The sequence below is a fragment of the Pungitius pungitius genome, chromosome 8, assembly GCF_949316345.1.
Source record: "Pungitius pungitius chromosome 8, fPunPun2.1, whole genome shotgun sequence".
Taxonomy (NCBI): domain Eukaryota; kingdom Metazoa; phylum Chordata; class Actinopteri; order Perciformes; family Gasterosteidae; genus Pungitius; species Pungitius pungitius.
The window spans coordinates 20,580,803-20,608,781 of NC_084907.1; the positions used below are offsets into that span (position 1 = coordinate 20,580,803).

A 27,979-nucleotide genomic window follows, 5' to 3' on the forward strand; every position below is an offset into this window, starting at 1 on the left:
TACTTTCGTTGTCCAAGTAGGTGACACAGCTACTCTTTGTATTCGTTTAGTGCTGTAAAATAACTCAAGTGTTATTAGAATTGTCGATACCACCGCCCACCCCTCCCCCTTCCCCAATATGCATGAATGGCACTTAAAGAAATAAAATATGGTAACTTCACTGTGGAATAATGTGCTGTTTGAGCTCTTTTTTCTCAAGACGTTAGGAAATATTACAAAGCAGGACGTGAAGGTGGGAATAATTAACACTGAAAATGAAAAAAATTAAACTCCAATATGCATCTTTATGGAGTCAGTAGAACATCATGTCGATAGACAGCCTATAAATGTGTTTTTAAGAACTTAAAGCCGTCGGATCTTCTCTCCAGGACGAGGAACAGCTGAAGAAGACGAGGCGTTTCTTATTTTACCCTCCCAGTACTTCCATGTGGTGTGGGACGTCACAACATGCGTCCACCCTGACACGTTACATGCTCCCCCCCCCCCCCCTGTGGGATACTCCTTCACGGTTAAGGCACCAGTCCGACTGCTGCGTTTTGGGTTATTGGATCTTTGATAAATGAAGAACACGGCCGCCATGTCCCGAGCTTTCTCTCTAGTGGCGCTGACGCTGGTCCTCGATCTACAGCTGTGCTCCTCAGCACCGATACGTAAGCCATTTCAATGCGTTTCACAATATACTAAAGGTGCTAACTAAGCTAAGTATGTGGATAATAAAAAAAGAAAGCCCATTTAGGTTTGACAATGAATCAACGGGAGATTAAGGACCAAAAGACAATTCATTATTTTGATAATTTTCTAGCTCTGAGGAATAAAAAAAAAAGATGTATTCCTCTTTCTCATCTTGTGAATTAGGAATAAAACGTCTGTGCCCGACTCCAGTTGTGAATAACAACCGATCTTAAATACCTTCGTCTGTTCAATGACACTTTGAACTAAACTTGGATGGCTGCACACCGCGTTGGTTCAAGTGTCTATTTAAGTTAATAAAAGTTATCTTTATTGGGTATTTTTAGTTAATCTTGCTAAAGATTTCTAAGATCAATATAAAAATATGAACATTTAAGTACATATAGTTTTCTTTACTTTATTGCTCTGATATTTATTCAAATATATTTAAGATACATGAAGGTTCCGTTCAAACATACCCAGCGGCTTTAATGTCGAACAACGTGTTCTACCTGAACATCCGTCCTCTACTGCAGCTGCCAAAGATGTTCAGGTGCGTGGACCAAGAGGAACAGAGGAACCTGCACCAGTAACTGAAGACCACAGTAACCTTATGGAGGGAAAAGAACCAGATGATGAAAAACTCCTTACGGCACCTGCTGAGGGAAACATGTTGTCTTTTACAAAAGTAACAGAGCAAATTTTAAGTGAGTATCACGTCTCTGACGACGCGGATGAATTAGCTTCCCAGGAGCCTTCGGCTGGAGCCCCCCAAGAATCTTCAGAGGATGAACCCGTGTCTGAAGACTTCGCGGAGTCATCTCCAGGTGAAGCTGTGAACAACGCCGTCCCGGCTGTTGCTGTTGAGAGTGAACGGCATCATGTGGCGGACACAGCTCCTGAATCACCAGTCCCAATCATTCCAGAGGACAATGCAACAGAAGAAACAGCTGTTTCTGTGGAGAACGCATCCCCAGAGGACCAAGATCCAGCAGCATCAATCCCTGTTATTCCTGTGGGGCCTTCAGAGGTCGAAGCTCCAGAAGAACCTTTACTCATATTCCCTGATGACACAACTGAGGAAGAAACTGCTGCTCTTCCCATAATGCCAGAAGAAGAGGATTACATTGTTCCGGTTCCTGCAGAGCTTGAGAGAGAAGAGGCAGGTCAATGGCAAACCGCTGCAGAGGAGTCGGCTTCAATTGTTCCTGCTGACCCTGCTGAGGAGGACCTGAACCAAGAGGAAGCTGTCGTGATCGTTGTGGATCAAAATGGAGATATAGTTGAACGTGCTGCAGAACAAACGGCATCACAAGCGCCCGCCCCAGAAGATCTCTTTGACTTTGCCCCTCAGGGTCCAACTGAAGTGGAGAAGGAGCTGAGAGAACAAGTTATAGAAGAACCAATCCCGGTAGTTTCACCGGGAGCAACAGAAGAAGATGCTGCAAGGGGTCCAGTCCCAGGAGAGAACCCTGCTACGATGGTGGAAGAAGAGAAAAGTCAAGTGGAACCGGATGCAGGAAGAACATCCCCAGTCCCGGAAGAACCTTCCGTCATTGAAACCACCGGCCAGATCCCCATCGTCGGCCCAGAAGGTCCAAGAGATGACGCTTCTGAGGATTTAATAAGATCTTAAATACTCCCAGTAACATATTAGTAAAGGTCATTTTCATGCTTTGCTTCAGTAGAAATATGGAAGTATCATCCAAAAAAAATAAACTTCATTTGATAGCCATTTTCTATTGGTTGAGGTGGAGCCAGTATCACCTGCATTATTTGTATAATTATTATTTATTTGTGTCATATTTACATGCTGGCGGTGCAGTCACCTCCTTCCTCATACGTGCAGTGCAGCACGCATGAAAAAACGCACACGCCTCCTCTGAGCTGTCCTATCAATCACACGTTGGCATGCTGCAGCTACATGTCCAGGGCCCCGTCTGCAAAGAGGAAATATTTTTAGGATGGGGGGGGGCGCATGGTACTAGGTGAAAACTTTAAACTGTGTTCTGTGTTAAAGTTGCAGCCGCTTGTGGTGAACATATCCCGGTGTAATTGTAATTGTTAACAGTTATTATTATTATTAAGTTTATCTGAAGGAGTTGAGAACAAATTACATTAAAAAAAACATGTGGGGTGGAGGGAAGAAGTAGTGGCGGCAGGTGAAGGGTCCATAACATGGTGTGCAAGAAATCCGGGACATTTTAAAATAATCACGAATGGGAATTGATGCGATTGAGACAGGAACCCTCGATAACCTCGGGTCACGCCGTATGAATTTTACAACACAATTACTCTTGAAATGTAGTAATTGTGTTTACATTTAGTAAGGTTTTATGTTAGAAACAACTCAAACAAATGCAGTGACACGTTGCGTGGGGTTTTAAAAGCTTTTTAACTTGGCCACAGAGCAACGAGGAACAACCCAAACACCCATTGACCACACATCCACTCACGTTTGTCACAACGGAGCCAGTAGGTCGCGGTACCGGCTCCCAGAACCCCCCTCGGGCACGACAACGCCAGCTGTCTATGGTCGCACAGCAGACTCTAGTGGCCACAGACCATGAGAACAGACGCGGTTAGCGTGTATACAGCGGGTGAAGTAATAATGCTTTTTCCCTGCGTCATTTCACATTGTTACACATAACTTTATTTCTGAACTTCTTTGTTTTGGCTTCTTCTGTATGTGTGTGTTACTTGGGTTGTTTTCCAACATCTGGTGTCAATTTCATGTCAATTTGTCCTTTGGAAATATATTTACTGAGGAGAAAATGGTGACGTGTTCTATACTTATTCCACCCACTGTATGTAGAGCAGCTCTACGTCAAAGATGTTCCTACTTTTGCTGTTTCTAACGTGGCAGCTGCAGCATCCCTTAAAGGTCTGTGGGTCAACGTGTCAGGGAGCATTCCTGTCTGGTTGTTTTACCGATCAACAGGTCGTCATAGAATGAAGACTATGTTACAAGATGTACAATCATAGTGTGAAATAAATATTGTTTTCAGGAATTAAGAGGATTTAGAGGCCTTGTTCCTCTAATGCTAGAATGCTGATCTTGAGGTACATTTGAAGACTTGCTCCAAAATGATTATATATATATATATATCACGGTAAAGTAAATAAGAGAAACTACAACCACGAACTAGATGCTGCAAAGAGGACCCATCGAGACTTTAACCGTTTTAACATTATAACCGTCGTGATGGAAGCATGCATCATTGAAATGTTTCTTTTAAACTTCGTCACAGGAAACTGACTGTATGCTGTGTGTTAGCAATCAAGAGTCATCTTTGCTTTTGTGTAAACAGATAATCTGGAAACTTGGGATTGTGTTGGATGTGTTTAAATGTATTCTTTTTTTTGTACGACCTTCTTTAAAACAGTACTTGGAAGATGCTATGTAAGCCCTCCTGATGAAATTATGAATGATGTAATTCAGTCATACTAGAACAGCATTTATGCAGACATTTTTAATTTGTTTAGAACTTTTGAACGACCTACCTTCAGTAATCAGTTGGTTGGCTAGATTTATTATTTAATATGTAAGAAGCAAAAGGTTAAAAAATAAAAAAAGAGTAAGAATAAGAGGCGTTCGGCCTCCTTTCATTAAGTTATCCTAATTCACGGAATTAGGATGCACAGATGGCACCGGCCTGCAGGCCCATTATGCTCACAGATGAATCCAAGCAAGGTTCTTAATTGGGGAGGTTTCATGCGAGGCTGCATTGAGGACCGGACCGGACCGGACCGGAGCCACCGGCTGCAGAAGAGGACACCGGGGAGCCTCGTCGTCACACACACACACACACACACACACACACACAAACAAAGACATCACTGGTGCATCGCTGTGAGAGTGCTCCGGGTCTGACACGCAGCATCTCCCCCCCCCCCCCCTCCTCCCCAAATACAACGCACCACGATCCGACTTACTGAGCAGGCTTTCGACTCAAACCCCTCCATCCGCCATTTTCAGCAAAGTAGGTTGAGCACAAAAAGAGGTCCCCGGCCACACAAAGCAGGTAAGTGCAAGTACGAGTAACACCCCCCCCCCCCTCCAAAAAAACACCCTCCGACAGGTTGAATTGAGGAAGGACCCCCCCCCTCGGGGAGAATGAGGCGTGTATGGTTTGCATCCACCTGTTTGTTTTTAGTCTTTGTCAACTTTAGTGGCGCGCGGAGGCTTTTTAGCGCTTTAAAATCCGAGAGTAAAAAAAAAGTAGTGCGCGCTGCAAGAGACGTCCAAATGTCTGATCCGCGGCTACGGCAAAAGAAAAGCCATTATGGTGAGAACGAGAAACGGTAAAAAAAAAAAAAAAAAAAGCGGTGAGATGAGGATGCTACACGGCGTGCGTAAGCTCCAGCAGCACCATCTGTAACCTCTCGCTTTATTGTCTTGAGCCTCGCTGTTTCCTCGTCAGATTCCACCGAGCGACGTGGAATGTTGTTTCAAGTCGTTGTTGCGTGAGACGTGTCCCGCAGCACGTGGGCCACGTGAGCTCATTGTGCTCCAGAACTTAAAACCAAAACCGAAAAGCAAGTCAACACAAATCTAGCCGTGTGATGGAAGAGTTTGTGTTTTAAACTAAGGCAAAAAAGGAGCGCGTTTTGATCAGTTTGTCGAGAGAAATGGGCTTGACTTTTCTGATAATTGATTAGTCAATTGAGTCATTTCGGTACTTAAAGCTTCTTAAAAGTCAGGATTGTGGTTTTATTCCATTTTTCGTGGACTATCGCATCAAAAAACTTGAATGAATAAATAACCATGGAATGATTTGGCCTTCATTGCAAAGACGTTTAATCTTAAAGGTCCCATTTCATGCTGTAAATTAAGCGACATGCATTTCGGCAGACAAGTTTAAAACGGTTCATTTTGCTTTAATCTGGTTCAATGTTCAATGTCGACAGCTGGTGTGTTCTTCTCACCCAGTGAATTTGCTACAATGTAAAGGCATCCATTTAAATTTAATCGTAGTCTCATGTGCTAACGCTCAATGACGACGTGGTGCCAAACGGTCCTTCAGGAACCTACCCGAACACAAGTATCTACTTCCTGCCATCCATACAATTTAAGATTAGTGTTGAACACGTCATGTTTAATGAGATTTGATGTTTTAGCAGTCTGATAAGAAAACATTTCCTGTACTGCAGACCATGGCTATCATCGGAGGTAAAGTGGAAACTCTGGAGGAAATTCCAAGTCATGTGTGGAAAGGTCTACCCGACGGTTTGAGCCTTGGACCTTCTGCTATAAATCAAAGCCGCGTGGGTAAGTACAGAGAAGTGTCCATTCTGTTTAGATAACTGTAGTTTTAGAGGTTCCATAGACACTGTTCATATCATTTAATATAGCAGCAAACCACTATTTGCTATACAATGAAGTCAATCTTCCACTATGTGTCTCTTGTTTTCTGAGTTTCTCCATCCTTTGATACCATTGATGGGCCAACCATGCATTTAAGTGCATTTGGGCCTTGCTGGTGGGCCCTAATAGCTAGCTCATGGCCGTTGCTTTGTACTGCGCTCAAACAGTGGTTCCGTCCAATAACACCGCTGCGACCCACAATCTTGCTGAAGAAGCGTAGGGCCCATCCTCCTCCTTCACCCCCCCCCCCCCCCCGGTTCACGCCCTAAGTGCTTTCTGTATTGTTTCTGTTGTTTAGCGCCATTTGCTGCTAATGGCGGTCTCAGCTGGCTACATTTTGAGATGTGTGTAGAGGCAAGTAGGAATGCTCCGAATGCCGCTTGGAGCGCCTTTTACAACTTTTAAGACCATATGGCGTCAAAGTGCTGCCCCTTCTGGTTTCTGTCCCAGAGGACCTTATTACAGAAAGAAAGTATGTACAGTAGGAACCAATCATCATCCTCCATTTACGCACCCTAATTTCACAGATGTACAACTTTAAAAATGCCCTTTTAAGCAGCAAATGACATTGAAACAACACCGTTGGAAAATCAATAACTTTTAATGCATTTGGGGGAAATCAAAGTGTCAACAAAAGTGAATTTAAATGGTAGTTCAGTCATTCAGGGACGCAGAGCTCCTCTTTGAAACTGGCTGAATAAGGCTTCCACAGATACCGTTAACAGACTGTAAGGCTAAACAAAATAATGTGTCATTTTGAAAAAATACAAATAAAATCTGTTTTAAATAACCTCTAGTTACTGGCAGACTCATTATGCCACTCCTCAAGATACACCTTCTTGAGTCTAAGCTCAAGGTGCGCCATTGTTTGAGCAAAATCACTCTATAAATATTTATATTTGTACATGAATTGATACAAATAGTCTCGTATTTAATACTTTAGAAATATATAAATCTCATGTTTCACTCTCTTATTTCCAGGCGTCTGGGCCACTCAGTCCATCCCAAAAGGCAAGAGGTTCGGCCCATTTGTTGGGGAGAAGAAAAAAAGGTCCCAGGTGACCAGTAACGTGTACATGTGGGAGGTATGTTACAGGCTGCTCCTTTTTTATTCCCTAAAACACTCTCCCTCGCCTTTTTTTTGTAAACTTCTCTGCATAACTGAAACAAACCCAAACTACTTCCCATAGTTTCAGAACACCATGGAGGTAACCTACATCTGTAGTCACCTGTAAGAGTTGTATAATAAATGAACTCAAACATATCCAATGTTTTACGTTGCTATGACAAATGCTGCTGATTTAAAAAAAAAAAAAAAAACCAATACAATACAATTGTACATTTGGGCCATAGGTTTACTTCCCAGCAAGGGGCTGGATGTGTGTGGACGCCACAGACCCCGCCAAGGGGAACTGGCTGCGATACGTCAACTGGGCCCGCTCTGGTGAGGAGCAGAACCTTTTCCCCCTGGAGATCAACCGAGCCATTTACTACAATGTTTTACGGGTAGGTCAAAAACACCCCAATGTGACGACGTGCAGCTGCACAACGCAGCATTTTACGAGCCAAAACAAAAAAACACAGGTGTCAATCAAAACAACCTCTTTCACTCATCAACAGAGCCCGGGTCCCCCCCCCCCCCCCCCCCCCCCCCCCGCCTGACTGACTCTCACTCTCATGTACATACACTTTGTCTCTTTCACTTGTCACTTTCTGTTTAGCTGGTGCACTTTTATTTTTATTTTTATCTTTAACTTACTATCCCATAGCTTTAGCGTACTAACCCATAGCATATATTTTATATATATTTTCATCTTATTGCTGCACTACGTTGTCTGTTGTCCATTGTCGTACTGTCTTACGTCATGCACCAACCGCCAAGTCAAATTCCATGTGTGTCTGACGCATGATGGCAATAAACGTTTCCTGATTCCTGGATACAACTGACATGTACTGTGTTATAAATGCATGTGTTTGGGATGTATGAAGCTTAACTAACACCCATTACAGTTCATAAACATAAAAAAAAAAAAAAAGTTGTTTCATGCAGTTATGATCACTACATCCCTCAATAACCTTTCACTATGTGCTCTATAAGTGAATGTACTGCAGACTGTGGTGAAAACACTGTCAAATTCCGACCCCCCCCCCCCCCCCCTAACCTAAAACGAGATAAGATGCACAGTGGACCAAATATCCCCCCTTTGCCTCCCAGCAAGCCGAGCTGTGATTGGTGGCTGACATCATCTCTCATTGTTGCAGCCTATCGGGCCGGGCGAGGAGCTGCTGGTGTGGTACACTGTCGAAGACAACCCCGAGATAACAGCTGCACTGGAGGAAGAAAGAGCCAGCAGTCTGAGCAGGAAAAACTCACCCGGGGCGAAGCGAGGTGAGGCCTTGCTTACGTTAACCGGGGATGCCGCTCGCGCTTCGCTTTTCTGATCCACTAATGCCGCACCGACGCGGAGCCCGAAAGAAGAACCGAACACCCCCCCCCCTCCCCTCCCCCCCCCTCCTCCTCCCCATTCGCCGCTCGGGCGAAGTTGTAAGAGGAGGTGGTGGGGGAGCTAACGTTAGCCGTAGCTAGAGGCGCAGGAAGGCTAAGCGGTGGCTAACGTTAACGGTTGCGATGTGCGCTGCTTTTCGCCACTTTCGTACCCGGGCGTAAGTAAACACGTCGCCGCGAGCGGGTTTAGCTCCGATTAAACCACGGGTGGGCCGGCCTCGGACCTGTTCCGCCCCGCGTTTAGCCGTGAAACCAACCGTCACTCTTTTTAGAGCCGCTTTTCCTCCTCCTCTGGGGGTCCTGACGTTGTCGAGGATGTGACCTTCCCTTGAGTTCCCTAAAGCACGAAAGCCATCCATCGGTGAGCTTCTCTACTTGGTGATGGCCTACCAGCTCGGCTAGCTAGCCCGCTGCCCCCATCCGACTGCGGCGCCAGTTAGGGGCCGAGGTGTTCGGTAACAACCTACGGTACGGCGGTCGTGTGTTGTAGAGAGCGTTTTAAAGGATCTTTCACTTGGTTTTGGGTGCACAATAACCGGTTCATCGAGTTGTCAGACTGTGGGTGTAGCGTGCTAGCACGAAGCTAAACGGCTAAGGTCCGAGAGCACGGAAATCCCTCAGTACAGGAGCAGATGGCGAACTGAGTTTAGTCAATAAGTTAAAAAAGTTTCTATTTCGATGCGATGGAAACGGCGTTAACTCTGCGGCCCTGCTGTGTAATGGGGTCGTTATAGTGTTACAGCCGCGTTTGATCTCATTAACGTGTCGTAACTTCAGACATCCAAACAACCGGATAAGAAACGTCGTTTCGTCAACATGTTAGAAAACGCAACTTTTGGGTTTTCAACATATTAATGCTAGAAAGACGTCCAACATGTGGACCTATTTATTCTTGCTCAAAGTCAGCATGGCTGCTACATGTCGCCAGTGTGAACTTTGTACGTGGTCTTTCCATCTTATGGATCGTGTGGGTAATTCGACGCCTGGCCGTGAGGAAAAAGACTAAACAGACTTTCATGATTTTCCGTCTCCTGTCCTGCAGAAATATCCAAGCATCATTTATTTATCACTCGGATGCAATAACTATTTGTCAAAGGGAGATTTACATCCTTGCAAGTGTTATTCGGAGGCTGACTCCTAAATACAGGCTGCATGTAAAAGCTAAAATCTCTTTCTGATACCACTAAAAAGACGTTGAAATAAGGTTAAAAACAACAATGTAAGGGCTGTTATCCTGATTTTAACATTTTTAGCGTTAATTACTGTCCTTTAGGACATATATTCATACTACAGAGTTGTAGCTTTTGGCCCTGTACTGTTCTGAAAAGTCAGCCGTGCGTGAAGTTAGTTTAACTATCCTCTTCATCTCTGAATATCAAATATAATGCACGTCATCTAACCGAAAAGGACAGGTTCCCCTTAATGCCAGTTCAACTATAAAACTATTGTCTAGTTTAGCCGATCACCTGTGACCATGCTCGCCAGATGACGGACCCGCAGAATGTTTCTTTTGCATGAGGAAGGTCGTGTGGTTTAGCTCAGTCAACCTTTTTTTTAGACTATTTAAATAATGAGGTTCCAGTGACGCCTCTTGAGTCAAGCAGTGGTTGGACATTTAAATTACTGATGCACGCAAGCCCATCATTTAGAGTGCAATACAAGGCTGCACACAACGTGAAAAAAGTTCAGTAGATTATTATTAAAGTGTTATTGACCAAGGTTTCATGGGTCTAATAAGGATATCATACACTTATTTAAGTAACCTTAAAGTCTGGGCATCCCTCTTATTACTAGAATTGTGTTAGCCATTAAATAAATAACGCCTGCTATTTTGCAGGAAGTAGGAAGCAGGAAGGTTCTACGTTGAATATCTGTTGGGGGGGATAAACATACTCAATATCTGCATATACTAATATTAGCTTTCTTACGCTCTTCGTCTTAGACCCTCACTAATACAGAGATGTGTGTGTGTGTGTGTGTGTGTGTGTGTGTGTGTGATCTTGCAGCCAGAAGAAAGCTGCCTGAAGGAGCGAGCCACGCTGGTTTGGGTGGATTCAAGAAAGGAAAACCGACTTCCAACGAGATGTGGGATGGAGAAGAAGGTGTGGTGACTTATTGTTGGGGATCATTTTTCACGCACTTCTTTATTAACACGTCTCAGGAAGTAACTTGGCCGATTTAAAAAAAAAAAAAAAAAAAAAAAGTTGATATTCCTGGAATGTTTTGAGGAATAAGCATAACTTGACACTTGACCCGAACTGTTTACAGGTCCAAAGGAGGAGGAGGAGGACGACGAGAGGCCGTCAACCGCAGGGCCCTCGCAGCAACTCCAGGAAACTCTTCCCATGAGAAGCACTGAGCGTAACAATGTAGAAGACATGGCAATGACTCAAAGAGGAAACGAGGAAGAGGAGGATGCTGAGGATTTGGCGGATCAGCGTTCACCTGCAGCTGATTCCATGCAAAGTAAATCGGGTTCATTGATGACATGCCCCGAAGGAAGCCATAAGGAGCCACAGGGACAGGTTGACTCGTCCTCACTTGCGGGACAGGAACCACAGGTTGATCCTGATCCTGATCTCGACCCCGACCCGGATGACCTCGAGGGCGACCCCCACGGAGAGTCGTATCCCTGCCAACACTGCGAGCGCCACTTCTCCACCAGGCAGGGTCTGGAACGTCACATCCACATCCACGCCATCACTAACCAGCAAACGCAACTGTTCAAATGCCGGTACTGCAGCAAATCCTTTGGCTCACAGGTGGGGCGGCGGCGGCATGAAAGGCGGCATGAGAGTGGGCTGAAGAAAAGGCCCGGCTCTCTGGCGGGCACCGCCAGTCTGCTCAGTCCTGCGATGCTGACCGATGCCTCGAGCCCCGACTGCACCAGCCCGACGAGTCAGTGCATAGCCATAGGTTCCCAGTTTACTGGAGGGCCGTCTCTGCACAACTCTGAGCTGCAGAGAAAGGAGTCGAGGCCTTATGCCGACCGTCCTTTTATGTTGGATGAGAACGGCGAGTCGAAGGAGCTCCATCCTTGCAAGTACTGTAACAAAGCGTTTGGCACACACACAAACATGCGCCGGCACCAACGTAGAATACACGAACGGCACTTATTACCAAAGGGAGTTCGCAGGAAAGGCATGCTGCTCCAGGAGGCCTCGGCGCAGAAGAAGCAGCAGCAGCAGCCCGGCGAGTCACCCAGCGCCAGCCCTCCGCCCGTCTACGTGCCCAGCGCAGACACCGAAGACGAGGTGGACCGGGATGATTACGCAGTCGACATATCCAAAAACATCTCTGAGAATTTGAGCTTCTATATTGACGGCAAGATTGTGTCCACCAGCTCAGTGAGCAGCTGTGAGGTGATCGAGGTGGACTCCAGATCTGCGGCTCTGTTTGGCCTGGACACGGTCATCATCGGTCCAAATCAGATCAGTCAGGCGCTGAAGGCGGAGGGCCGAACCAGTGCAGCGAAGCAAATCTCCAGCATCGGGCAGCCGGCTGCCAAAAGAAGAACGTCCACCCCCCCGTTTGTCCCCAGCCTTAAGGTCGAGACCGAGTCGGCATCGCTCACCGCCTCTTCTTCGTCGTCTTCATCATCCTCTACATCTTCCTCGTCCAACCTGCTCGTGGGTGGGTTGTTCCAACAGGCTGCCGACTCGTCTGCGTTTCAACGGGAGAAAACGGTCTATCTCTCACCGAAGCTCAAACAGCTCCTTCAGACACAAGACATTCAGAAATCAACCCTTGCCCTGATAACAGAAAGCCACAGGTTGGCCTCGCCGCTGTCAGTCACGCAGCTCCCAGGGGCCTCGGGCAGGTTCAAAAGAAGAACGTCCTCGCCCCCGTCATCTCCACAGCTCAGTCCCGGGTGTAAAGCGGAGAGCTGTAAATCCGAGGCGGTGAGCTCATTCGCCCTAAAGGTGCCAAAGCTGGAAAGCCTCGGCGCGTTACCTCGCGGCAGCCTCCCGGAGAGAGAAGATGGCGGCGGCCCGAAGCCGTCGGAAGACGACACGCACGGCCAAACCTCATCAAACAGCGGCGGGAACTCGTGCAACCAGCAGCCCCTGGACCTGTCGAGCTCCGTCGGCAGGTGCAGGGACAGCGCGGTCAAGGTGCTTGGAGATTCAGCTCTGGATTTGAGCTTCGGTCGGAAGAGCAACGCCGAGCCCGAATCGAAGGGGGGTCCAGCACCGCAGCCGCTGGTGAAAAAGAGGAAGCCCAACACCAGCATGCTTGAAAAGGTGCTCATGAATGATTATTTGGGTCTCCCGCCTCCAGCAGAGGAGGGCCCCTCGGCCTTAGCAAACCTGAGTTGTTACAACTCGCGCTCCCCGAGCATTGCCGCGGAGTCCGCCCACCCCTCCCCCCCCTCCTTGACCCCCGTCACCATGAACCCCTCTTCCCCCGGTGACTCCAGCGTGACGTCCCCGACGCCGCCTCCCCCCCTGCTACCTACCATACCGTCTCCCCCAGCTGTGCCCGGCTCCCCCCTCTCTCAGCCTTCAGACTCCACGTCCCACAGACCTCTGCCCGTCCTCTCGCCCAAAATGTCTCCCAGGTCGGTCGACCGCAGTCCCCCGTCTGACTCGGAGGACGATTCGTCCGCCGATGGAAACGAAGACGAGACCCGTGTGCCACAGGACCTCCCGAGCAGTCCCCTCAAAGATCCGGCTGAACGCTCGGCGTCATTTAGCCCCCCCGCAAACGGAAAAATGAACCAAAGCGACGACTCGGTAACCGAGGAATCTCCTTCCGTCCTCGCGCCGCAGCCAGAATCCTCCTCTTCTCACGATCAGTCCCCATCGCCGCCTTCGCTGACCCCTCCTCCGATTAAGATCAAAGAGGAGCCTCAGGCCTGCACGGATGAGCCGCCGGTCACGAATCACGCCGCTGCGCCCGGGGCGGACCCCTCGCCTCGGCCCGCCGCTCCGGGCAAAACAGCGGAGGGCGTCGACTCGGCGTACTGCACGACCTTTGTGTGCAACGTCTGCGAGGAGCCGTTCGACTCCATCAAAGAGCTGAGCGGCCACATCGCCGAGCACGCCGCCGACTGGCCCTTCAAGTGCGAGTTCTGCGTGCAGCTGTTTGGCGACGCCGCCGCCCTGCTGGCTCACCGCACGGCGCTCCACGGCGTGGGCAGGATCTTTGTGTGCTCGGTTTGCTCCAAGGAGTTTGCCTTCCTCTGTAACCTGGAGCAGCACCAGAAGGATTCGCATCCAGCCGAGACGTGCTCCCACACGGCCGTCGAAAGTGGCAAGCTCAGGCCGCAGAACTACACGGACCCGTCCAGAGCCAAAGAGGAGAGCAGCCCCTCAACGCCGGCGCCGGACGCCACCGACGAAGCAGCAGCAGCAGCAGCGGCGCCGCCGCCGCGCGGCGACGAGGACTTGGCGAAAGAGGAGCCCGGCGTTAACGGTAACCACGCGGAGGGGGGGCCGGAGGACCCCAACGAGGAGCTGTACACTACAATAAAGATAATGGCCTCGGAAGGCGGGAAGCCCAAAGCCCCGGATGTCCGCCTCGGCCTCAACCAACACTACCCCAGCTACAAACCGCCGCCGTTTCCCTACCACAGCCGCTCCCACGCCGGCTCGGTGGCCTCGGCCACCAACTTCACCACCCACAACATCCCGCAGACGTTCAGCACCGCCATCCGCTGCACCAAGTGCGGCAACAGCTTTGACAACATGCCCGAACTGCACAAGCACATTTTGGCCTGTGCCAGTGCCAGTGACAAGAAGCGCTACACTCCCAAGAAAAACCCCATCACCCTCAAGGAGATCGTGAAGAGTCCCAACGGCGTGGCGTCCCCCTCGGCCGCCGCCGCCGCCGCCGCAGGCCAGAGTCCTTTCCGAAGAATGGGGCAGCCAAAGAGACTCAACTTCAACCAAGACACAAATGGGAAAACGAAAATGAGCGCCCTCAGTAAGAAGAAAAATCAGCTCGTCCAGAAGGCGATTTCACAGAAAAATAAAGCTGCCACCACGGCGAAGAAGACTCCCGTGAAAGAGGAGGAGCAGCAGCAGCAGGCCTCTAACGCTTGCCCCCACTGCAGTCGCGAGTTCACCTACCCTGCAAGCCTCGGCAAGCACATGGCCTTCAGCTGCCCCATGAAGCCCGCTGTGAAAAGGGGCAAGAAAGGCCTGGCGGAGGTGAAAAAAGAGGCGGTGGAGAGAACCCTCAAGCTCCGAAAGAAAGCCTCCGACTCTGAGGCGGAGCCGGAGCCCAAACGCCTCGGAAAGACCAGGGCTCGAAGCTCCGGCGCGGCGGAGCCCGAACCCGCCCAGGCAAGCAGAGGAAAAGCCGCTGCCGGCGCCGGGCCGGGCCGACTGAAGAGGCCCGCCTCGTTCCCGGCATCCGTTTCTGCCAGCAAAAAAACAAAGAAGGGCCAATTTCAGTCACTACCTCCCACCCCGTCGGCCCCCGACACTCCCGGTGACGGCGCACAACAACAACAACAGCAACAGCAGCAGCGGCCGGCCATGAGAATGCAGCGTATGGGCAAAGAGGCCCCTCCTAAGGGATCAGGCGAGGCCAAATCGCCGCCACCTCTTCCTGCTGCTCCTCCTCCGCAGCAGCAGCAGCAGCAGCTGAAGAAGGAGGAGCGGTTCTCCCTTCGAATGAGGGAGAGAGTAGGTGGTCCAGTCACCAGGAGCTTACAAATGGTCACCGCCGCTCCTTCTGTCGACGCCAAGACGGAAGAGGCGCCAATTCAGGAGCCGAAAGAGACTCAGGTGAGACGGCGCTTTGTGTTCTTTTCCTTGACCCTTGTTATGTCTCCGTGACTAGACGGATTCAGTGGCCCTGAGAGTACGTCGGTGTCTCTGTGCACGCCAGCTGATTGGGTGGCCCGGATTTGCAACACGTCTCCACAAGAAATACTGATAATGATATTTGGTTAATCTCGTTAACTGCAAAATGTCCAGCTCACTGGAGATTTAACTTTTAATAAAAAGTGTCCTCGGGATAATCGTTATTATCGTTGTGGTTTTTAAAATAAACTGAACCACTGCTTCTCCCCGCGGTTCTTTGTCGGTGAACCTTTGTGTTCTTGTGTGTTACAGGAAGTGCTGTTGAAGTGAGCCATGTGGACCCCGTGGAGCTCCCCTGGATTTCCTGCTCGCACCTCTCAGGCAACACTCTGGACTAATCAAGGCACTGACAGCACGGAGGTCAACCTTTTTGTGTGGTGGGATTATTCACTCAAAACACGTGACATCTCGACTGCCTTTGCTGGATTTAAAGGAGGACACTCTCTTTATCTTCCATCTATCTTACGAACTGAACTGAGCCTCGATTTTTAGCCAGCCTTGCAAAAAAAACGGAAAAAAAAAACAACGGAAAAAGAAACTGTAAATGACAATGAGTTAATATATACAATACGAGTCATTACTTGACCCAAAACAGTAACATTAGGGCTCCGTTATGTTGAAAGCTGATATATTGCAAATGGCAATCATGTATCAGTGAGGTTTAGGGAAAATAGTTTATTCTTTTGTTCTATATTTTTCCCATTTGGTTGTTTTAGATTTTTGGATGTTTCCAGTGTCTCTTAATGCATGTGCAGGATAGAGCATAAACTAGATTAAGACAATTTCCATGTCTCTCCCAATGGGCACCTACTTCAGTTTATACATGATTTGCAAAGTATGTATGTTTTGATTTTGAATTTCTTTAGTCGCTATATTGTAGAATATATCTTACTGGTATATTTTTGTTTGGTAAACAAAAATGAAAAATGCAGTAGTTTACTGCAACAATTGGTCCTCAGGAACACTGTTTGTCTGTGCGGTAAGTGTGTGTGTGGTCATAGTCGGATGTGTGGCCTGACAGGTATTTCCTTTGGTCATGTTTTTCACTCGGTTTCTCTTAATTCTTGTTTATCCGACGTTGGCAGAACATTTGAGTTCTGAAATGATGATGTTGTTGTAGTCTTGATAAGAGTTTCTAATAACACTCATTCAGCCCAGTGTTTCTTACAGCACTTTAAAACATTTGCCAAAATGTCTATCGGTGTGGGTAAGATTGGCCTAATCGCACGGTGAATAATGGACCGCGTTCAGACACTTTGCAGACACTGGTCATTTGCACCAAATTGGTACAAAGCATTCATCCACACTCAAATGCTACTTTTACAAAGCCACAAATACATGTGTTGTTTCCGTTAAGCAATTTGACACAAGAAAACGACACATGGTCCAACTTTGAAATGCCAAAATGCATGATGATGACTCGAATCCAACGGATGCAGTTTTTCTTTTGCCCCGTTGTAAGTTTGCAAAGATGTTTCACGTGTCGATTTTCCTTCAGGAGCCGTAGCATAGTAACCGAACGACTTTCATTCTGAGGACAAAGTCATCTTTGTTTTTCTGCGTTGATATATTCGGCTATGGAAAGGGTTTTTTTTCTTTTTTTTTCTTCTTATTTTCCAGTGCTTATCCCACTTTCTCACTCTTGACCATATCCAGTTGTTCACAAGCACGGCCAAAACGCTTGTAGCATGCTTTGGGAAAGTAAATTGAACAATGTGATTTAAAAACTAATTTAATTTCCGCGTGAAACCCTCATGTATGCCTTTTAGCATCAGGATGATGTATTCAAGGATGAACAAAGACATAAATCCCAAATGACCTCAAGTAAAACATTGCTGTAATTGACATAATAATAAAAAAAAAAGTTTTTCAAATTGTGGTTGAGCTTATATTGGTTTTACTTCCTGGGATCTCTGCGAGAAGTGCGTAATATAAATATACTGAATGGGTGTCATTTTCCACTTATTCAATTTGATACTTTATGGAAAAAGTACATTACGGTAGTTTTCAATACAATTTAATATGTAGTTGAGTGATTTTGTAAAATGAATGTAATGGTTGTAGAGAGATAATTATCAAGTGCACTTCTCTCACTCCTTAAAAGCCATTTTATTCAGAGACCTTTTACCACTTTATTCTTATTTTAGTATAATAGATGACCCTGCTAATTGTAATACGGTTTCACTCGCAGCCTGTCAGGAAGTTGTGGGTTTTTGGAAAAAGGAAGTTTAGCTTCCATTTCAGCGGGCCGTCCTTCACATGAATCAGATCTCAAGTCGCTGCCTGCGCGGGTCAACAAGCTGCTGCCGTGGTGGGGGGGTGGGGGGCCCACGGACGGCGCCGCCCTGCCTCCAGATCGGTTTTCTATTCCGGGCGCAGTGAACCCGTCTGAGGTTGAAACGGGAGTCCTGGAGCACCTTACGTTCTCACCTCCTCTGTGACGCCTCGCTCTCCAGAGGAAAATGGGGGCGAGTTGTGGAGCACACTGATTTATTTTGGGGTTCCTTTTTGTTTCTCACCATAAATCACAACTGGACTGATGTGGCTGTGTTGTGCACATACTCATTATCACTAATCTATAATTATCCCTTTTTTTTTTAAAAATGCTTCGTGGCAGCAGCACAGTCATTTTCTCATTTAGGACAAAAATGTTGTATACTGTATAATATAAATAAATATATACAAAACTATTAAGCATTCACTGAGGTCTCACAACTTAAGAAATAAACTGGCAATTAACTTAATCCCAAACCCTTATTCTCAGCTACAAAGTAATTACATGATCGTGTGGAAAATAATAAACTTTCTCGACATTATTCAACATATTTTTCAAATCCAAGCCTATCCCTGTCTCACATGAAATGGTAAATAAGTATCTTTTGGTTGAAGAAGAAGAAGAAGGTGGTGGTGCGTTGACCCGGATGAGACACCAGAGCCTCCGAGTCCCTGCTGGTGCACTCGTCACCTTCCAAAGTCGCATCTGCTGAGATTATCCTCGTCCGGACCCCATCCATCACGCTCGGGGGAAATTAATGAGCTACCAAGCAGCACCGGACGGACGCTGTGGAGCAGAAACGTGCCTCCGGGTTCGGGAACAAACTTGGGGCCCTCGGGGGGGGTATCATGCTGATGGAAGGGGGGGCTTTGGATTGAACGCATTCTGTGTGTTGGATGTGATGCACAGGCTGCTTTTTTCTTCATTCAGAGGGACGTGTTTGTTCGCCTCCCCCCCCTCCCAGTGCCATGATGGCATGGTTTATGACTGGATGTGGTTTATGGCTGTTGGGGGCGGGGGGGGGGGGGGCCTTGGAGGAGTGGGGCGCCGTGCTGCTGCTGTCAGGGTGAAATATGACGACACTCTCCCCTGATCGGTGTGTACGGCGGAGCTTCACCCCTATTCATAAAAATGTAATCCCACACAGCTCTGTGCCTGCCCCCACCAAATAAACCACGGCACCCCAGAGGCAGATTCAATGCGTAGAAGGGCTGCTTGAGGGGCCCTGTGCTCGATTACCACCTTCAGGAGGTTTAGGACAAACATCTGTTTGTGGAATATAGACTCAAAGTGGAGCTGGAATGCAGTATTATTCCTCTACATAACACGTTATATTGAGTGTAATGGAGTGTGTTTGCAATCTGTGTTGTAACCTCATTTGTCTCCAAATCCTTAGATAAACAGGATTATATAACTGGAAGCTACAGGTTAAGAGGAGTCCTCCTGCTCTTCTGCAGTAACTTATGTAAGTAAGTTATGTTTCCCTCAGTTTGAACACACCCAGCTTCACTGTGTGTGTGTGTGTGGGGGGGGGGGGGGGGGGGGGGGTTGTTCAGCCATGTGTTCTGTTAAACCTGTAACCACACCCAATAGTGATGTCACCAGGTGTTGGAGTAAACCTATCCTGCACTGCAGCAAGGTGAAAAGAAAAGACTTGAGGGGGAATTAAGTTTCTCTTTGAGCGGGAAATGAAAGCGTTAAAAAGACACCGATGTGCGATGACCTTCATCGCGTTACTTATATATATATATATATATATATATATATATATATATATATATATATATATATAGCGTTCGTTATTGTTTATATGCAGCTTGAGTAAAATGCAGTTAGAAGCTGTACAAAAATGCGCTTTTTTCCTTTTTTTTGTTAAACGAAAGGTCCGCTGGAATAAAATTCATCTGGATCAGACAGAATCACTGTTTTTTTTTAAACAGTAATGTTATTTGATAGCTCGCCAGTGATGGGGAGACACAGCTGGAGGGAATGACAGCTGCTCAGATGACAATCTGCAGCCTCCAAAAGAAAGGCCGCTCCGGCTGTACGTCCTGCTCAAAGAGAATGGCATCAAGGCGGATAAAGGCGGAGGGGAGATTTATTCTCTCCCACTTGAGATTCAACTTTTGTCTCGAGTCTCCTTGTTTGAGGAACGTCTGCACGTCACTCTGCTCGACCTCCGCGTCACGCTGACGTTCTGCCCCCGTGACGCGTGCTGCTGACGTTGTGACGTCGGATCGCAGGCACGTTGGTTTCACAGTCTTCTTTCTTTTCACCTGCAGGACCACCTGCTTGAGGTCAGCCCACCGCCGCCCGAGCCCTCCTCCTCCTCCTCCTCCTCCTCCTCTGATCTCCCAGCGAGGCCCGCCGAGGGGGAGGGGGTGAGCGCTGCGGTCAGGTCCCCGGTCTGCTCCCCTGGCAGATCAGTGGTATGAGAGATGGCTCCATGGCAAAGTTTTTTTTGTCTGTTTGCGGCTGGTTTACACGCTGCAGCGAGGTTGGACGGCGCGGGGGTGAACAGCACGTATGATCATCTGGGTCTCCATGCCAACGGCTGCACAGTGAACACAATGCATGTGCATTCAAGGCCTATTTTAAGACCATCTGATGGGTGCTCATTTGATCTCATGGATGTACCTTCTAGCTGCAGTGTGTGGAGTGTGTATTGCACACATGCCAGAACATCTCACGTTTGCTCTTGTCACTGTGGCTGCAGCCTACGAGGCGATCAGGACTTATGAGAGTTATTTTTCAGCTAGAGTACAAGTTCATTTTATTTTTGTACTCAGCAGTTTTCTACGATTCCTTTTCAAAATGAAGCCTCTGGAAACCACCAGCTGCACCAGCCCTACTTTCCACTTTTTATTCAACCCTCTACTCATCCTCTTCTTTTTTTTCTTTCTTTCTCCCCCTCAGCACCGGGGGAAGATGAAGCACTCGAGTTTGCTAGAATCTGTTTCCCAGCAGCGGCCCCCAGCTTTAAGATGGAATTGGGGGGGGGGGGGAGGGTGGGGGATTTGCATGGAGTAGGTGGGGAGAGTAAGAGGTGCCTGCGTGCACGTACGTATGTGCGTGTGTGTGTGTGTGTGTGTGTGTGTGTGTGTGTGTGTGTGTGTGAGAGAGAGAGAGAGAGAGAGAGAGAGAGAGAGAGAGAGAGAGAGAGAGAGAGAGAGAGAGAGAGAGAGAGAGAGAGAGAGAGAGAGAGATGTTACTGCTGAGGCAGAGCACACCAGAGCAGTAGAGAGGAGAGGGGGGGGGGGGAGAGTAAAGAGGGCAGAGTCACACAAATCACAGAACAACAGCCCCGTCCTGTTCCCAGAGGACAACTCCGGTGACGGTGGAGGATTGACTTCTACCTGCTGTGGGCGCGGCGCTCACCCCCCCCCCCCCCCCCATGCGCCTCCCTACGTCATCGCTCTTCCCTTCAACCCCATCCTGTCTGGAGCCGCAGAGGACCGTCAGCCTGTAACAGAGGGAGAAAGTGCGCCTCCAGCTCCGCGCTCACACGCGCACGGCGAAGGGGATGCTCTCACGGGCACGCGTGCAGAGAAGTTCCTGTGGCGCGCACACACTCGCATGCTGACAGGCAGGCGGGCGGGCGGGCGGGCACAACCCCTTCCATTATCTGTGCGGCGAGCAGCGAGAGGGCTGCACTCCCCTCCTCAGCAGCAGGACAGTCTTCCACCAGAGATCACACCCCAGCTTCTGCAACTGAAGGCAAGGACCCGCCCCCTCTTTTCTTTTTTTTTCTTCTTTTTAACCTCACTCCTCATTTCTGTCTTGATGTGACGCAGTGTTGTCGACCTTCTCTCATCCTCCCCCCCCCCCCCCACCCTTTACTCCCCTTCTCATCTCTATTTCTCCTCAGCTGCTGCCAGTGGGACAGCCATGGATGACACCCTCACCTGCAGCCATGCCACCTTCTCCCAGGTGTTTGGACGCCAGGGGCAGCTCATGCACGCCAGTGAGTAGCACCTTCTTACAAACGATTGGCCCACTGTGCCTCTGCATTGATGCCCCGATCTTCTGAATCTCATCGCTGTTTAAATTCTCGCTGATGCCCAGAGGCTACAAGATACAAACGATGACGGCATCGTGGCTTAAGTCTTCCTGGGATGCTGCTGTGACCGAGCACTGGGGGAGTTGTTTTTTTTTTGGGGGGGGGGGGCAGAAAAAGAAGAAATAAAACTGGATTATTTGTGGGAGGGATGTCGGAGATGTGCGTGTTTGTGTAAAAGGGGGAGAAGAAATAGTCGTTGAGGTTGCGCTGGGTGTTTCTGTGAGCTCAGCAAGTTGCCGTCAGGCCTCTGGATGCATCACCGTGGGTGCCGTTTCATTTCGAGGAGGGAGCTACAGAAAGCTTGTGTTCGTCTTTATTAACATACAGCCTGAACTCCAGGCTTTCTGCTCAGCTGTGCCGGTGGTTTGAGAAGCTTTCTGCTCGTCACAGCACCCCGCCTCGATTCGTCTTGGTGTCAGGTGTGGAACCCCGTAAGACAGAGCCTTGATGAAATGCATTCATTACGCGGGTGCACGGTTATTAGTGAGCTTGCGTCTGACAGGCTGAGCCACTGTCACAGCTGCTCTCACAGCTCGGACCGATGGCTGAATTATTGAAAACGGAATCTGTCAAGAACACAGCCTTAGAGCGCTGCAAATGAAGCAGGCTTCAAGTGACATCTTATCGGGTCATTCACATGGTCTCAATACATATCTCTCTTGCAAGGAAGAAAGAGCAGAGAATTACATGATTCCATCCTCCCTCATCTGGTGTCTCTCCTCCAGCCGTGCTGTGAGAAGTTAGTTCGGTGCCTTTGATGCCTCCGCTTGAAGTGATTCTTCACGTGGTGTTGAAGGATAACGAGGAGAGCCCGGGGCGGCCTTCAAAAGTAAAACTGCCTTCGGAGCTGCGTCTCATAGATTGACTTTGCCACATTGGTTCTACATTTTTATTAATGGCGGTTGTTACCTCCATTACCACCTGGACAGCACTTTGTGAAGCTCATAATGGAAAACACGGCAGCTGGAAAATGGATGCTCCCTAACACGCGTTTCCTAATGGCCTGTGTGGCAGGATTTGATCCGTCGGGATGCATTTCGCCTCTTTGATACGTGGAGCTACTCGAGATGATGAAGATCTGGTGCAGTGGCTTGTTGCTGTCTCTGCCTCCTAATAATACACTTTGTCCAGGTGTATCTGTGGGTTCAAAACCGTGTTGATGAGACCACGCTGCTGTTAAAGTTTCATATTCTGCTTCACACAGCAGAGAATCATCTGTGTAAACTGGGTGGTTTTGGATCGTCGCTGCAGAGAGGGTGACCCACATATTGGAAGAAGTCAAACATAAGGCACCCTGCAAAGGTTTATTTGCATCCTGAGTTTTTCCACGTGTCCTGGGCCCGTGTTGAATGTCATGCATGCCTTTTTTCACAGCACGACTCCGGATGTGTGACTCGGGTGAGCTTATCTGGAGGGGCTCTACGGCATAAAAAGGGAGATAAAACAAGCAGAGGGCGCGGCAGTGCTGACGATCAGATCGCTTTGTGGCAGACAGCTGAGCCGGTTCAGCCTTCAAAATAAAAGACAACTCAAATAAATATCGCCCCCATTCGATTGCCAGTTTACAAGGGACGCATCGCTTAAACTAATCGGACACAAAAGAGTTATAATTTCCACTGATGTGTACTGATAAAGTTAAACACACGTTAACTGATTTCTCAAAATGCTGAATCTGTTTTCATGGGGTTTTTATCATGAAAGGCCACATCAAAGTGGCATTTGATTAGTATCCGATAAAGGTCTCATGCAAGTTCTGTTTGAATGGGCCGTGATGGGCGGCTCAGTTGTGAGAATTAATTCACACCATGATGGACAGATCTGACAGATATGCAAATTGCATTTCCAACTATAGGCTGCCGTTGGTTGTCTTGATGTTGATGTATCGGGCTGAAATTGGGTTTTGTTCACTGACGTATTTTTTTGCAGAAGAACTAGCAGTCATGATGACAAAGTGATGTTATGATGAGAAGAACAATAGTTATGCTTCAGTATTTGCTGCCCTTGAGGGATGCTTAGACAAAATCTTACATGGACAACGTATATTAAGCAAAACAGCAGCCAGATTGTCCTGCTGTCCAGACCAAATCTTTTGCCACCACTATATTTTTGTCGCAGGTGAAAAAGGCTTTTTCTGAGACCAGCATGCACTTTTCACTACACCTTGACTGTCTTTGTGTTGCCTCCTCGTGAAGGAGGTTGAATTTACCACTCTTTATCTTTGCTGTTAATTTCGCAAACACATCTTGGCCTTCATTTCGCGGCAATGAAATGTCCGTAATGGTTAACAGCTACATGGGGGAAAAAAAAAACCCAGCCTCATGTGTGCTATCACTGCGTCCGCACGAATCCCCGTGTGCTCATAGACTCGCCTCCTTCAGTCACCTTTCTGCTCCACTGGACCAAAGGGATGGTGTAACTTTGTCAACAGTGTAGTCCAGGAGTACCACAGAGGTTTATGGCTCCGAATACCTTCATTCTCCCGGTGATGTAGAGGGATGTGTCTGCTCAGGGAGGGGGGTGGGGGGGGAGGGGGGGGTGGGGGGGGGGTCAAGGTGCTGGCTTATGGCCAACGTTCTCCGTTTGGCTCCAGGCTGCTATCGAAGCCAATAGCCATATCATTTAGAGTGGGAGAGGGGGAAGCTCTTTAAATGGCTGCTCTAATTGAGTCATTTTCCATGTAGGTGTGAACTGAATCTAATCCCAGGAGAGCTAACGTAATTATTGCCCAACATCAGGGACTTTACTTCTCTTGGGGAAAAACCCAACCAGATACATAGAATATTCAAATAACATCTGTAAGCAGGGCTAAATTGGCTTAATAAGTGACTCACAATGGTTTGTGCTGACTTACAGTATTGATCCGAGAGTCCCTTGGCATCCCTGAAAACCAGTCCATCCGTTCCTGATATGGATCCACCTCTCCCTTCCAATCCCCGTATTGGATCCAAGGACCCCGGTGGAGCTGAGAGTGGCGCTCAGCGCATCATGACTCGCAGCGACGGCTTCAGGCCAACAACATTCACTCCATTAATCTACTTAAGCTGCTGTAAACATACGCGGGTTTGGTTTAAGGGAAATACTGTTTTGGTGAAATCAATGCAAACCAGTGTGCTACTTTGCATTGGGGTATAATTACATTGCATTGAGGTGCATTCCTTCTTCTGGTTCTTGGTGGCAGGGGACCACATGTGTCTTCATTAGCAGACTTTGCCTCGGGGTGATCAATAAACCGATGTAGAGTTCACTGACCGCATTAGCTCTGTGTTTTCCTTCTGAATCGACACGCTAGCTCTTTGACCAGGGGATCAACGTCTCCTCCTTGAGTGACACGAGTCTCCTGATGAACAGCCGAAACGGTTGCTGAGGACGTGACAGGATGATGTAGCATGTGCTGCATGTCGGACCTCCCAACACGCTAACACCGCGTGAAGGAAAGGCTCGAGACAATAGCACAGTATAGTACAACACTGAGGTTTTATAGTCTCACAATTCTCCCCGTTCCACAAAAAGTGTTGCTGCAGCACACCAACAAAAAAGTGTTTTATTGTTACTTCTGGATTTATTGAAGACAATAAGACATTTCATACTTTGCCGAATTGTTCCAATGGATTTGAGTAATTTCCCTCTCTTTTGATCTGTTTGAACTCATTTTTATCGTAATCCTGCTCTCTTTCTTTCTCTGCCTGACACACACACACACACACACACACACACACACACACACACACACACACACACACACACACACTCAGTGTACACTCACACAAATTAAGGCTATTGCAAAAATGCTCAGTGGCTGCACATAAGCTGAATGCTGTGCGCTGAGCGAACACGTCACAGTGACTCATCTCCACTTTAAAGCAGCTGAATTTGTCACTGTCTCAGACTGCTGCGTCCGAGCTGCGTGCAGAGATTTAACGGTATGAGTGTGTGTGTGTGTGTGTGTGTGTGTGTGTGTCGGTTGGCTTTGTGCAAATGTGCAAATGAAATGAGCCTTGTGTTAGTTTGAGGGAATGTTCCCCTTCAATAAGGTTGTCACTTATTGTCGGTGAAAGCCGTTCTGAATGAAACCTTTTAGACTTTGACCTCTGCACCGTTGAACCGTCTTCCGACGTGTTTGTGTTTGCTGACTCTGCATATCTTCCTCTATGCGTCCAGTACCGCCGGCCTCCTCTTCCCTCCATCCAGTTACACTTTTTTAGCTCTCTGCAGACACATGCTGTGCCCCCCAAACACTGGCGCTCCTCTTCTACAATGCACCACAGAGTAGACAGAGTAAACTAACATGGCTCATGTTAGCCGAGTTGCTGCAGCTAACATGAGCTACGTGAAGCAGAACAACGCTAAATCTTTGTTATAAAGCTCGGCGTGATTATAAATACTCTCCTATTCCATCACAACATCCCACCTCTCATCCCTCACTGCACTACTGCACTGTGACGCAGGAACCAGAGCCAAAGAATGTGTGCTGCTCTGTATAAATTTGCATCAGTAGTTAGTGCGAGTGCTCCTGTGGTGATGAAATATAGCTTATTCTCCCGGACGCTTCTCCTCAACATGCAGAGCACGCGGCGCGCGGAGGGGAGCGACGGCGCTCGCTGTGTGCACGTTAATGTTTAAAATCAGGGATCCAGACTTTCACTGTGACCAAAAGGTGCCGTTTTTTTATTTTTTTATTGCATTCAAATAGGAAATACTGAGGGAGGCCATTATGTGATAGTTGGAAGCATATGTTCTGTATGAGCACATGAACTTCAGTGAGGTTTTGACAGTGTAAAAGATAATGTTTGAACCTACCCACTATAAATAATATGCACACACAGTGAGTAGCTTGACTGTACATGCGAAAAATATGCAGCGCTAACTCCCATTGGAGTGTTTCTTCAGATGTGTTGGGAGCGTGCAAGTCAGACAGGAGTTGAATCCATTCGAGTGGCTACATCACAAAGGGTAACGAACCAAGGCTCGTGATGAACGGCCCTTCATCGGAAAAGGGCTCATTGTGAAGAGACTCCATCGTTCTGCAGGAACGAGCTTAGTTTTTGTGCATCTGTAGATGAGGGTCTTTATATCCGTGTGTGTGTGTGTGTGTGTGTGTGTGAGAGAGAGACAATCACCACAGTGTCATCAGGCTCAGCGCCTGCTTTGAATCGAGGCTTCTTAATGCAGGCGTAGAGTGACATGTTTTACTAGATTACACTAGTATATTATATTATATGACTGCCCCTCACTATAATGTGTTAAAGCATTGCAGCACCTGCACAGCTTCGATGATCAACATTCTTCACCATTGCCTGTTTGGCCCCCAGCATACACTAGCAGGATGAAATATCCCCACCTAACTCCCTTATTGCTGAAGCCAGATGACTAGTTTTTGCAAATGATGCCAACAAAGCCATGCTACTAAGGCTACAATGAGTGTGTAATGCTAAATGTTGCCAGTGGAGTAAAGCTTTATGCAACATCTTTGCAATTACACATGTCAATTAGGATCTTGATGATTCAATTTTGCGTTTCTAGAAAAGATAATTAACCAGAAATCACCCAGAAATCACTGCGATAAAAATAAAGTATAGAAAACAAAATACATTAAGATAAAATTGCTTACATAGATATCATTATATACTTTATATATATCGCTATATAAAATATATTATTTTGAATTGTGACTAATGGTTATTATTATAATCTTTTCAGACTTGTGGAGAGAAAGATGTGTGGTTTTCATTTTGCTACTTTTTTTTATTTGTGTCTTTCTCTAAAACAGAAGTTAGCATGAATGCATCATCTGCATAATGAAAACAAACTTTTTATTTATTATTTACAAAACAATATTGTCTAAATGAAACTAATCAACTAGGGACATTTCTTTGTGGTATCTATAAGTTATAACAGATATCACCCTATTCACCTCACCTCATCTTAATTATATTAAACAGCAGTGATGACAGCTTGATAATCGTCTACCAATCCCCACGTTGAAACATAATTGACCTTTTGAGCAAAGCTGGCTTCCGCGCATGCATTTTTCATGTTGTCATGCCCCCCTCGCTTGGACAGCGCCGAGATCAGAGCCCTTAAACACAGACTGTGTGTGTCAGCGGCTCCGTGCCGGTTCACGGCCGCGTCCCACCGGCAATTATGTCGAGTGGTTTTTTTGCACATCACAACCGCGGCGTCCTCTCGGTCTGAGCTGTCCTCCACAGACAGCGCGCTTGGAGAGACACGCTCTGCATCATTAAGCAGCGCTCGGCTCGCTCCTCTCCGACGCAGTCTGCAACGTTTG

The 27,979-nt window shown here is 47.6% G+C and overlaps 2 protein-coding genes across 8 annotated transcripts in view; both read left to right on the plus strand.

Moving 5' to 3' along the window:
* Window positions 1-5,811: 5,811 nt before the first annotated feature.
* prdm2b (PR domain containing 2, with ZNF domain b) lies at window positions 5,812-15,896 on the plus strand. Of its 4 annotated transcripts, XM_062564149.1 has the most exons (7): window positions 5,812-5,941; window positions 7,019-7,122; window positions 7,391-7,543; window positions 8,300-8,426; window positions 10,550-10,645; window positions 10,812-15,280; window positions 15,611-15,896. In XM_062564149.1, the coding sequence occupies exons 1-7, from the start codon at window positions 5,827-5,829 to the stop codon at window positions 15,626-15,628; spliced, it is 5,082 nt and encodes a 1,693-aa protein (XP_062420133.1). In that variant the 5' UTR covers window positions 5,812-5,826; the 3' UTR covers window positions 15,629-15,896. The 4 variants fall into 4 exon arrangements, with proteins under 4 accessions (XP_062420133.1, XP_037346611.2, XP_037346610.2 ...); XM_037490714.2 differs by lacking the exons at window positions 5,812-5,941; window positions 7,019-7,122; window positions 7,391-7,543; window positions 8,300-8,426 and adding an exon at window positions 8,579-8,701; XM_037490713.2 differs by lacking the exons at window positions 5,812-5,941; window positions 7,019-7,122; window positions 7,391-7,543; window positions 8,300-8,426 and adding an exon at window positions 8,709-8,904.
* Window positions 15,897-21,072: 5,176 nt separating this feature from the next.
* Window positions 21,073-27,979, plus strand: part of LOC119229746 (kazrin) — a 72,446-nt gene continuing 65,539 nt past the window's right edge. For 2 of the 4 annotated variants that reach the window (XR_005121649.2, XM_037490421.2), the window contains exons 1-2: window positions 21,078-21,350; window positions 21,502-21,597. Coding sequence is in view for 3 of the 4 variants with exons in the window: in XM_037490421.2 (XP_037346318.2) it covers window positions 21,522-21,597 (76 nt within the window). In the remaining variant the exon portion in view is untranslated. Of the gene's footprint in view, window positions 21,351-21,501; window positions 21,598-27,979 lie in introns of all 4 variants that reach the window. The other 2 variants (XM_062564150.1, XM_037490422.2) reach the window with 2 other exon arrangements.

Excerpts from the sequence above, each read along its gene's own strand:
- prdm2b (XM_062564149.1), top strand. The coding sequence starts at position 5,827 with ATGGCTATCATCGGAGGTAAAGTGGAAACTCTGGAGGAAATTCCAAGT. Across the intron at positions 5,942-7,018 it reads TATAAATCAAAGCCGCGTGG|GCGTCTGGGCCACTCAGTCC; the intron begins GTAAGTACAGAG and ends TCTTATTTCCAG. Across the intron at positions 8,427-10,549 it reads CTCACCCGGGGCGAAGCGAG|CCAGAAGAAAGCTGCCTGAA; the intron begins GTGAGGCCTTGC and ends GTGATCTTGCAG.